Source organism: Aotus nancymaae, unplaced genomic scaffold (genome assembly GCF_030222135.1).
Source record: "Aotus nancymaae isolate 86718 unplaced genomic scaffold, 86718_ANA_hifiasm-v0.15.2.pri h1tg000006l, whole genome shotgun sequence".
Taxonomy (NCBI): domain Eukaryota; kingdom Metazoa; phylum Chordata; class Mammalia; order Primates; family Aotidae; genus Aotus; species Aotus nancymaae.
In genome coordinates this window covers 96,520,678-96,532,193 of record NW_026988417.1, presented here as the reverse complement: position 1 = coordinate 96,532,193, position 11,516 = coordinate 96,520,678, and the positions used below count along the sequence as shown (strand labels likewise).

Below are 11,516 nucleotides of genomic sequence, written 5' to 3'. Positions count from 1 at the left end.
GGATCACCTGAGTTCAGGAGTTCAAGACCAGCCTGGCCAACATGGTGAAGCCTTGTCTCTGCTAAAAATACAAAAATGAGCTGGGCACAGTGGCGCATGCCTGTAATCGCAGATACTCAGGAGGCTGAGGCAGGAGAATCACTTGAACCCAGGAGGCAGAGGTTGCAGTGATCTGAGATCATGCCCTTGCACTTGAGCCTGGGCAACGAGAATGAAACTCTGTCTCAAAAAAAAAAAAAAGTCCAAAAATAAATTGTAAAATATGACCAAGTGAGAGACTGCCTATAGAAATAGCTTCGAAATTGCTGCCAAAATAATTCTTGAAGTCCCTCCCCCAGTTTTCCTTCAATCAACAAAACTACTCTAAGTCCAGGCAAGATGGTTCGGGACTATAATCCTAGCACTTTGGGAAGCTGAGGTGGGAGGATTGCTTGAGGCCAGGAGTTTGAGATCAGACCTTGTTCATACCAAAAGAAAAAAAAATTAATTAAAAATTAGCCAGCACAGTGGCATGTGCTTATAGTCCTAGCTACTCAGGAGGCTGAGGCAGGAGGATTGCTTCAGCTCAATGGTTCAAAGCTTCAGTAAGCTATGATCTCACCACCGCTGCACTCCAGCCTGGGCAACAGAGCAAGACTGTCTCAAAAACAAAAAACAACAAAACAACCATTTTTAAGCATCTGATAAAAGTATTATTTTTCTTTCTCTCTTTCTTTCTTTTTGAGGTGGAGTCTCGCTCTTGTTGCCCAGGCTGGAGTGCAGTGGCACGATCTCGGCTCACCACAACCTCTGCCTCCTGGGTTCAAGTGATTCTCCTGCCTCAGCCTCCCAAGTAGCTGGGATTACAGGCATGTGCCACTACACCCGGCTAATTTTGTACTTTTAGTAGAGATGGGATTTCCCCATGTTAGTCAGGCTGGTCTCGAACTCCCAACCTCAGGTGAGCCGCCCGACTCGGCCTCCCAAAGTCCTGGGATTACAGGTGTGAGCCACCGCGCCTGGCCAGCACCTACTACTTTCAAGCCCTAGAGGGACATGCAAGAAATAAATTGTTGCATGTAGAAGTAGGTGGAAGTCCTGGAAACATCCTGCTGAGTGCTTGAACAAGGAGGGCTGCAAAACCCATCTTGTACACAGGAAGCTTTTAGTCTATGCAGTTAATTCATTCCAGTTTGGTCAACCTGAAAGTTCCCTTCACCTTGGCTTCCCACTGTCCTTCTCGGGCAGCCATTCCTACCTGGGATTTATCATCGGGTAGCCATGGTACGTGGGAGCTTCAGCTACAGCAGTGCTTCTCACACTCCGCAGTGCACACACCAGCTGGGAGCGTTGTTCAAAGCAGGTTCTGATTCAGTGAGGTCAGGGGAGAGGCCTATGATTCTGCATTTCTTTCTTTTTGTTTTATTTGAGACAGAGTCTCGCTCTGTTGCTAGGCTGGAGTGAAGTGGCATGAATTTGGCTCACTGCAACCTCTGCCTCCTGGGTTCAAGCCATTCTCCTGCCTCAGCTTCCTGAGTAGCTGGGATTACAGGTGCATGCCACCACACCCAGCTGATTTTTGTATTTTTAGTAGAGAGGGTTTCACCATGTTGGCCAGGATGGTCTTGATCTCTTGACCTCCAGTGATTGGCCCGCCTCAGCCTCCCAAAGTGCTGGGATTACAGGTGTGAGCCACTGCGCTGGACCTGATTCTGCATTTCTAACGAGCTCCTGGGTGGTGAGATTCTGCTGTTCTGAGGACCACATTTCCAGGAGCAAGGAATTAGGGCACTTAGTTTTTACTGAAAACAAACTCAACGTCTGGAGGCATGAGATTCTAGTGGCATGTGTGCAATACTTCCAGTACTTCTTCCAAAGGGTAGAGAAGGTGAAAGCACCTGACTCATTGCATAGATTGTGGTGCTGATGAGCAACCGTGGCTTCACTGCTGCTACCCTCACTGCCAGGTACTAAACCTAAAAGAGAGCTAGAAAGCAAAGAACTATGCTGCTTCAGAGACAAGAACAAAGAGGATAAAAATAAAAGCCCTGGGAAGTCACCTCGCTATGCATACAGGTTTCTCATGTCTCTGGGTTCCTTTTAGGTCTAGGGTTCAGAGGGCAGCAGACACCTTCAGTGTGAGTCCTTGTGGTTAGAGAGATTCAAGAGTTCCCCAGGACCCCTCTCTCTGCCACCTGACTGCACCAACAAGCATCTCCTGGCAGATTCTTCCTGGTGGCGTCACTCTTGGTTTGAGAGTACTCCTAGTGACCAGGGAGGGCAGAGGAATTAGAGGTACTGAGCAGGGAAAGTCCAGAGAAGCTGTCAGCCCAATAGAAGAACCGATGCCACCCACGGCTGCTGCAGTGGACACTGGGAGTGACTGCGGTGTGGAGAGCTGTGCTGGGGCCATCGGTATGAATATTTCCTTCTTTCTTCAAGCACACGTTTGTAGCAGGCAGGACCGAGTCCCTTTCTACCTGGAATTGCCAGCTTGAGCGAACTGTGGGTGCTCACCACGTGCCATTAACACTGAACTCGGGAAAGGTAGAAAAAGAGGTAAAGGGGCATAAGACACGGCCGATGATGCCTCTGACAGTGATCACACACGCCACGCGCAGCAGGTATCCCACAGAATGGCTGCCAGCCCTAATCACAGGAGTCTGACCAGCTCCTCCTTCGCAGTAACAGGAGGAAGCCAAGGCTGTCAGCCCTGGAGTTCACTCAGCAAATCCACAAATGCTAAATGGGAGACTTTGGGCAGCCACTCGCACCTGCCATCGGGCATCCCAGTCTCCTCGTGGCTCCTCAGGGCCCTCGAGCGTAAGGTGGGGTGCTGGAGCCATTGCTCTGGTGGGGCCTTCCAGAGAGAGCAGCCTGTGATCCTGCTCACTTCATAGCAGCCCAGGAGTTGGGCTCCTTCCAGGCCTCGTCTTCCCGGCACCTCAGAAGTCAGTAGGGCCAGCCGTGCTGGTGTTTCCCGCTCTCGGCCAGGGCTCCTCACATTTGATGAAATCTCCAGTTCTGTTCATATGTCTAGAAAATCTACTTGAGTATCGGAGGCAGGGTGGAGAGAGGGATTCGAAATCACCCAGAACTCTTTGTCTTAGAGCAATTTGGCTAAAGTTACTGCATTCTTTTCTTTCCATCCATCACCCACCCCCAAGCCCACAAATGCTCCGTTTCTAAAAACTGGAAGGAAACACAAGAGAACTCGTCTTTCAGAGTTTGCAATCTACATGTCAAACCTATGGAGCTAAAGAAATAGTATAAAAATAACGATAATAAACACAGTCAGCTTGTGATCACTATATTCTCCAGTAGAGGTCCTTAGATGCCAGGAGGCTAAATGCAGAGTAATATTTAATAAGCACTAACTTCCAAGCAGTCTTGCTTCCCAGATTTCTTTTGACTTTGATGCTAATATTTGAGTCCCTTGAGAACTGCTATGATGTTGAGGGGGTCCGTGCTCAGAGCCCTTCTCAGCCTCACATGCACTGGAGTACACAGCTGGCCAGTGGCACTACATGATGTCACTGGGGCGCCCAAAGGCCGCCATTCATTTGCCTGATTTTGGTCAATTTAACAAACTTCGAGAAGAATTACTGTGGCTTTTTCAGGGAGGCTAGACCTTTCTCAGGCATGCGGGAAAAAATAAAATTAGTGGGAAAATCATATAACAAGGTCAGGTGCGGTGGCTCACGCCTGTAATCCCAGCACTTTGAGAGGCTGAGGCAGACAGATCATGAGGTCAGGAGTTCGAGACAAACCTGGCCAGCATGGTGAAACCCTGTCTCTACTAAAAATAGAAAAAAAAAAAAAAAAATAGCCGGTCATGGTGGTGCAAGCCCGCAGTCCTAGCTACTCCCGAGGCTGAGGCAGGAGAATTGCTTGAACCCAGGAGGCAGAGGTTGCAGTGAGCCAAGATCATGCCACTGCACTTCAGCCTGGGCAACAGAGTGAGACTTCGACTAAAAAATATTGTATTACAGTGCAAACTCCACACTATCCTGTGAAACACAGAAAAGCCACCATAGGAGATATTCGCAGACAAAATAAAACCACTAACTGCACGGTCCAGTCTTCTTTTAGGTGCCTTGTCTATATTTACTTATAATTCATTGGAGTGACCACCTGGTAACATAGCAGACATATTGTTTCCATTTTACAGATGAGGAAACTGAGGCACAGTAGATTCAGGACGATGCCTTAAGTCTTACCCAGTTGGGCGGTGGGGCTGTGATCTCAACAGGCAGGCTGGCTGGCTTCCGCAACCTCGGCTCTTCCCTACTCCGCTCTCGTTTTGCGTGGAACTACGTCAGGGTCAGGGAGCTCCTGATCATCACCCCGAGCAGAAGGAGCAAAAGGAAGACGGCTCTGAGGCGCCCCGCTCTGGGGCAATGTGAGTGACCCAGGCCTGTGGGCCCAGAAGGGAAAAAGGAAACACTTCCTTCCCCACCCTGAAGCGCTAGTGCTGGCGAGGCTGCGCACCTGCGCCCACTTCTCCACTCACCTGCCTTCCCTCGCCCCCCTCACCTGCACACGGGCACTTTTACCCCTGGGCAAGCCTTGAGCCCAGCGCCGCGACCAAACCCGGTAAATTAAGCAGTGTGCATGGAATGAAATTTGGCCCGTGGAAGGTGCCCGCAGCTGGCGGTTAACACCGGCAGTAAGAGGATCAACGCCCGGGCCACTGGCTTAAAAATAGGAGTGGGAGTGCGAAGTGTGCGCGCTCCCTTTTACCCATTCACGTTAGTTAATTTGGATGATAAGGGTTCGTGTTTAATCCCTTTGTGTGCGAGTGAATATCCTGAAATCGACAACCCCTGAGAGTGCACTCGCAGCGGCTGGCAGAGCAACCTGGGAGGGTGCGGATCGGATCGTGTCCAATCTGGCGTGAAGCAGTAAAGAAACGTCGTGAGGAGACTGGAGGCAGGACTGAGAGGGACACCCTAGGGGTGCGTGGTGCAGACCGAGCCCTCACACCTCCCAGGCCGCCGCAGGTGGGCAGATGGCTTCGCGGAGGCCTGGCACCCCAGGCCTGGCTCTGCGCCCTGGGGCTCCCAGGTCCCACCAGCCAGAGGAGCGCCGCCTACTCACCCCTGCCAAGGTCTAATGACCCCAAGGGGGGCGCCGGTCCCTGCCATTGCCTGCAGAGTAGAGAGACTTTAGACAGGGTCAGGGGCGGGCAGAAAACAAGAAAAATCTAAGAAGCAGTCTCAGCTGTGTCCAAATGGAAAAGATTAGAGTGGTGAGAGTTGGATGGCTCTAGAAAGGGTCATAAAACAAAAATCATTCTTATCGTTTCCATCTGCAAGAAAGCTCACCCCCACCCACACCCCACAAGCTCGGAGCCCCCAGAGTGTGGGATCTTAGGCCGCAAGTGTGAGCAAGACTCGTCCCGGGGAAGGACGCCTCGGGCGGCCGGGCCAGACTGCCTGCAGAGGCGCAGGCGGCCCAGAGAGTTCCCAGCCGCCGCCGCCCCCCTCCTTCCCCTTGGGCCCGTCCAGCAAATTTCCTCCCTCATTTCTCTTCATGCCTTCCCTCCCTCCTCCTCCCCCCGATATTTTCGCTTTCTAAAACCATAAAAAAGAGATCAACTTCCCAAACTTCACGGGGCTCTTTTCAGTGACAAATATTGATGCCCAAAGTGTCTGCGCTCTCCCGCCCCCAAACGTTAAGAAAAGACGCCCGCGAAAGGGAGACATAAAAAGTTAACAATGCTGTGAAAATATGTTTGCAGAAAATAGACAATCGTTGGATTAAACGTATTCAAGTATGAAATAATGCCTTTTTGTGTCAAAACTTGGGCGATGGGCGGGTACAAAAGTTCCCTGTGGCAGCTACTTGCTCCCTTTGTGAGCCGTGCGCTTTGGCGTCTCCACTTGGGCGCATTACTCAGAGCCCTCTAAGCGCGATTGTTTCTCCCTTTCTAATGACATTTACCGGATCAAAACATGCTGTTAATTCGATCAGAAGGCTTCACCCTCCCTGACAAAGCCACAATAATTTCTCCTGAAGTTTGTTAAATTGACCAAAATTAGGCAAATGAATAGGGGTCTGTAGGCGCCCCCTCTCGCAGGTGACGTCGCATAATGCTCGTCTGGGCCAGCTGCATTCCCCCTTTTCTTCTCGGCCCACTCTTCTCCGTGTTGCCCCCCAATCCTCCCACCCCCCCTTCACACACAAACACACACACACACGCCCGCCAGTCTCTCCTCCCCCACCCTCTGGCATTATTAAAATTTAGCCCAATGAAACTATTCATACTTTTCAATGGACATTTTCGTATAGGATAATAGGCTACAAATTGAGCCTCTTCCCCCCTCGAAGAGGGAGCCGGAGGGGGGAGAAAAGAAAGCGAGCGACGTGGTCAGGGAGTAGGGGGGAGCGTCGCGTGCCAAACAGCGGCGGGAGGGGCGAGGCGAGGCGGGAGCCTCGTGTGCCAGCCGCAGCCCCACACCTGCCGGGATGTCCGGACAAATAAAGCGGTGTAAACAAAAAGGGGGGAGAAGGACGTGTCACCAAGTCGTGTGAGAAAAGCCTGGGAACAAACGGGGCGCCTCCGTCTCCAAGAGCTCTCCCTTGAACCCGGCGGAACAGCCTATTAAAGGCTTACTTAATTACTTTAATGACTCTGGACAGGCTTTAAAACGCACTCGGCGCTGGGACGGCGGGCTTGCTGGGATTTGTAAACAGGCGATCGTGTGAGACTCAGCGGTGGGACTAAAAGAGGCGACACTGTTTTGTGAGGGTCCTCGCCCCCCGGTGCCCGGGGCCGCTGCGCCCCTGCGCTCCGCGCCCGCGACTGTTGCAAGCGCTCGCTCGCCCGCCGGCCCCAGTTTACCGCCTCCTTTTCCCGCCGGGGCTGTTGCCATGCAAATGTTACTCCCGGGCCGATCACGTGTCCTTTGAAGGGCCACGTGGATTAACAAAGCTGATCTGCCCCCAGCTCGCCCCCCTCGGCTGCTAAATTTTTTTTTCTTAACTTCTTTAAAACTGGTCTTGAATGCATACATCCTCCAAACGCAGCTCCCCTAATCCTATGGAATAATTCAACTCGTGAGTGCACTTGGAGCCCTAGATGACCGCTTTATAAGGCAGCCCTCGGAGTTGGGAGGCTGCAGTCTACCTGGGACACTCGAAGAGGCACACGAGGCGGAAGAGTGGACGGGTGCCCCGCGCCACCGCCTCTCCCGAGGGCGCGCACTGACCAGGATGTCAGACAAGCTCAAGGAACGCAAAGTGAGTCGGCTGAGCCCAAGTGGCACTTGCGCCCTGGTGGTGGAGGCGTCTGACTCACTGACCCTCTACTTGGCTGGACCGATGGCAGGGACGTGGCCACACCGGACTTTGCGTCTGGAGGAATCTCGAGTGGTTTGGGAAGGGGGTGGGATCGAGGGAGGAGAGTGATCAGCCCGGGAGAAGTCATGCCCGGAGGCTGGTGGCCATCTCCACAGAGCTCTGGGTAGGGTTGCTGGAAGGGGAGCGCGCCAGCGCGGGCGTGAGAGGGCAGAGGTCAACTGACCCGAGTATGGCAGGCCGGGAGTCCCTTCCCAGGGCGAATGTGAGCAGTGTGCGCGGCTGGAGAGGCGGTTAGCATGCAGCTGCCAGAGTTGTGCCTTTGACTACTTCCTGGGCAAAGCCATCCTAAACGTACAACCCTCTGTTCGCAGAGAACCCCCGTTTCGCATAAAGTGATAGAAAAGCGGAGGAGGGACAGGATCAACCGCTGCTTGAACGAGCTGGGCAAGACGGTGCCCATGGCCCTGGCGAAGCAGGTAACGTTGGCAGCCCGGAGCCGGGTGCCGCAGGCGCTGGGGAGGCCTCTGCGGCCACTCTGCGGAGACGCCGGAGCCTGCTGTCGCAGACCGCCTCACTTGCGGGCCCCTTCCCGGGGGGGCCTGAGCGCGGGGCGAGCCTCAGACGGCTCTGACGCAGATCCGCAGCCGCGCCCACTCGCTAGTCCTCTCCAGATCCGCAGTGCCCACCCAGCAGGCACTGGGCCGCTGAGAGGGGCCCTTCCTCCTTTTGCAGAGTTCTGGGAAGCTGGAGAAGGCAGAGATCCTCGAGATGACCGTTCAGTATCTGAGAGCACTGCACTCTGCTGATTTTCCCCGGGGAAGGGAAAAAGGTGGGCACAGGTTAGGGAATGGGACTCCTGGGCCGGGCGCCTGCGCCACCCAGAGACCTGGGGGCTGGGAGGGGAGTGACGGAGCGTTCCCGAGAGCTCTACTGGAGCTCCGCTCTCCCGGAGGGCAGGGTCCTCTCCCCGCCCGGCGACTGCGAGACGGCGAGGGAGAACTGGTTTCCAGAGAGGCTGGTGCCATCGCCTCCTCCGGGGTGGGGTGAGTGTGGTCAGGCTCTCAGGGAAAGGGGGCGTTTGAGCGTGCTTTGCCAGTCTCTAAGAGTGAGCAGAGGAGAGAGGGGGCCTCAAATGGGAACTTTTGGCCTGAAAATGTGATGGGAGGTGCCCTGCACCCGCCTTGGGCTCCCGTGGCGAAGGGGTGCTCAGGGTGTGTCATTCCTACGGGCGTTCTTCCTCCAGCAGAACTTCTAGCGGAGTTTGCCAACTACTTCCACTATGGCTACCACGAGTGCATGAAGAACCTGGTGCATTACCTCACCACAGTGGAGCGGATGGAGACCAAGGACACCAAGTACGCGCGCATCCTCGCCTTCTTGCAGTCCAAGTCCCGCCTGGGCGCGGAGCCTACCTTTCCGCCGCTGGGTTCACTCCCGGAGCCGGATTTCTCCTATCAGCTGCACCCTGCGGGGCCCGACTTCTCGGGCCACAGCCCCGGGGAGGCCGCTGTGTTCCCGCAGGGCTCTGGTCCCGGGCCATTCCCCTGGCCACCAGGCGCGGCCCGCAGTCCCGGGCTCCCCTACCTGCCCAGCGCGGCGGTGCCGCTCCCGAGCCCAGCGCAGCAGCACAGCCCGTTCCTGACGCCGGTGCAGTGTCTGGACCGGCATTACCTCAACCGGATCGGCCACGCGCACCCCAATGCCCTTAACCTGCACACGCCCCAGCACCCCCCGGTGCTCTGACGCCCACTCGCCCGCCAGATTTCTCTGCGCTTTGGGTGCTGCTTAGGAGAAATGCTGTATATATTGTACAAATATTGTGTAAATATTGTGCCCCCAAAAAAACTGGGTGGAGGGAGGCAAAGAGCGATGAGTCTTCTGAAGGATTTTCCCCGGTAATAAATGTTTTTTGATAAAGACCCAAAGAGAGGAATTTATTTATTACCTTCTGCTCATCCGCAACCCATCCCCTCCGCGGTGCCAAGGGCGCATCGCTGACTGGGATCAGGGTAACAGCCCTCAGTAATTTGGTGAGGGGCTCGCTGCGGAGTCTGAGGGAGGGGGACGTTCAGTGAAGGTTCAGGCAGATATTCCAGGCATCCCTGGGCCCGCCCCGCGCGCATCTTGAGCATTAGCCTAGGAGAAAGAGGGGAGGCGAAGAACGCTGCCCTTGGCTCTCAGGAAAATGCAGACTGAAAGACCTGCCCCAAAGTGACTTAGGCGGATTGTTGCAGCTGCGATCTGCGCGCACTTCCTATCCAGAGGCACTTCCTACTCCACTCACGAGCGCCACACGCCCGCGGGTCTGGAATGCGGCGAAGCCCAGACCAGCCGGGTGCGTGGCTGAGGTTACTGTCTAAGCAGACCTCTAAAAAATACGGGAACCAAGTACAGTTCTGAGTTGCGGCTTAGAAACGTCAGATGACAACCCCTCAGTGCCGGAGGCTTCCTAGAAGCTGGCGTTGCCTTGTGCGCACAGATCAGGCCAGCTTCGGGGGCGCTGGGCGACTCAACGAGAGACCGCCACCGGCCAGGTTGGGAGACGTCCCTTCGCCACCCCTCAGGGGATTGTTCCCTCCCCGCCATCCTCCACCATTCGCCCACTGGTGCAGGATGGAACCCTGGGCTCTCCGTTTAAGTTCTCGGGCCTGGAGAGAAAAGGCCTCCTTATCCTTTCCCTGGCGGGATTTTTTTTTCTTTTTTTTTTCATCTCGCTCCATCCAGAACGTGGTGAGGAAAGTTTGGAATCCAGGAGAGACTTGGCTAGTGGTCTTTCAGGGGATTGTGGTTTTCAGTTTCAGTGCATCTGTGCATTACCCACAAAATAGCGATACATCGGTACATCTAAAACGGCAAGCTAAAATCCTGTTTCTCTAAGACTGAAAGGGCAAAATAGGGCTCCCGGTTGTTTTATGTAAGTAGGTAAAATAAACAAGGTATCCAACTGGCTAAATTTGTGTTTGTGGGAATTTAAATTTTGTCTTTGAACTTTTGTTACCCCATAAAGTTTAATGCCTTTTAAATAAATAATTTGAAATCAGATAGCACGTTTTTCTGTTTCCAGAGGCCATTTCTCTAAACTGTGGTGATTTGCCTTCTTTCAGATCTGCTAGAGGACTGTAAATTAACTTATTCTATTTCTCTGGACAGGGTTTAAGAAAGCTCTGACCTAGACTGTTTGCTGAGGTCATGGGACGGGATGACCTGCAATTTGTAAACCATCAAACTTCATTACGCACAAACAAGCAAAAAAAAAAAAAAGAAGAAGAAGAAGCCCTCATTACGTTGCCCATCAAGTGAAACTTCCACGTATATGTTTCGCCAAGAAAAATCTATAAACTTTAGAAAAGGTCTTGCACGTCAGAGGTTCTTGAAATATCTGTAAAGTGTGAGCTCTCTCCTTTCTATCAAGTGGTAGAGCCGGAGCATGGAAGTGAGAGTGAGACCAGGCGGCCCTCCCGGGTAACAAATATACATTGAGCAATATGGGATAAAAACAAATTATGCAGAAATGGGGAGAATGGATGGTGCCTATTATCGAAACACATGTCTTACACCCATTTTCATCAGCGCTGGATACAGAATATGAAGAAGGCCTTTCAGAGTTTTTTTCTGTAAGCGCTAAGCCAATGTGAATTCCCTTCGGCAGTGAAGCATTAAAGATACAGTCTTACCCTGGAAATATAAATTATTAATATATTCAGCATTTTTGTCACTTCTCAACTGTTAACCAAATTAGACAAAACTTTCTTTTGCTAAGTAGATTTTCTCTTTGGGATTAGCTTTGGGAATGCACAGGGCCACCACAGTAAAAACTGCGGTCATTTACATATAATTTTGCAAACTTCCACTGGTCCATGACAGTCTTTGTACCTCAAATGTTGGTATTCTTGATTTTTTTCCTTTCTCATTTAACTGTGGGGGATAAAACCCTGCTTTGGATTTACAATGACTTTAGGATAAAAGTCTCCCTCCCTCCCCTTTCTCTCTTCCCCCTTTCTCTCTCTCTCTCCCCACCCCGCCCCGTGTGTGTGTGTGTGTGTGTGTGTGTGCGTGCGTGTGTATGTTTTGTGTCTTTTTCTGAAACCTTCACCCAAAGTCCCAATTCTCCAGTATTGGCTAAAAGTCAAACTTGGAATAGTTGACTTTGCAAAAGATTAAAAATGTCACTACAAAATTGAACGGATTCAAATCAGATTGTGACTTTAATGTGTTCTTCCTGCACTGTCTCT

The 11,516-nt window shown here is 52.6% G+C and overlaps 1 protein-coding gene across 2 annotated transcripts; it reads left to right on the top strand.

The window, feature by feature from the left end:
- The first annotated feature begins 6,760 nt into the window (after positions 1–6,760).
- HELT (helt bHLH transcription factor) lies at positions 6,761–9,209 on the top strand. Of its 2 annotated transcripts, none has more exons than XM_012452876.2 (4): positions 6,761–7,224; positions 7,656–7,760; positions 8,017–8,113; positions 8,531–9,209. In XM_012452876.2, exons 1-4 carry the CDS (start codon positions 7,198–7,200, stop codon positions 9,025–9,027), a joined length of 726 nt encoding a protein of 241 aa, XP_012308299.2. In that variant the 5' UTR covers positions 6,761–7,197; the 3' UTR covers positions 9,028–9,209. The 2 variants fall into 2 exon arrangements, with proteins under 2 accessions (XP_012308299.2, XP_012308298.2); XM_012452875.2 differs by having other exon boundaries at positions 8,528–9,209.
- The last annotated feature ends 2,307 nt before the right edge of the window (positions 9,210–11,516 follow it).

Bases quoted from the DNA above. Each gene is read 5' to 3' on its own strand.
- HELT (XM_012452875.2), top strand. From the start codon at position 7,198: ATGTCAGACAAGCTCAAGGAACGCAAA. The intron at 7,761-8,016 runs GTAACGTTGGCA...CTCCTTTTGCAG, and splicing joins CCATGGCCCTGGCGAAGCAG to AGTTCTGGGAAGCTGGAGAA. The intron at 8,114-8,527 runs GTGGGCACAGGT...TTCTTCCTCCAG, and splicing joins TCCCCGGGGAAGGGAAAAAG to CAGAACTTCTAGCGGAGTTT.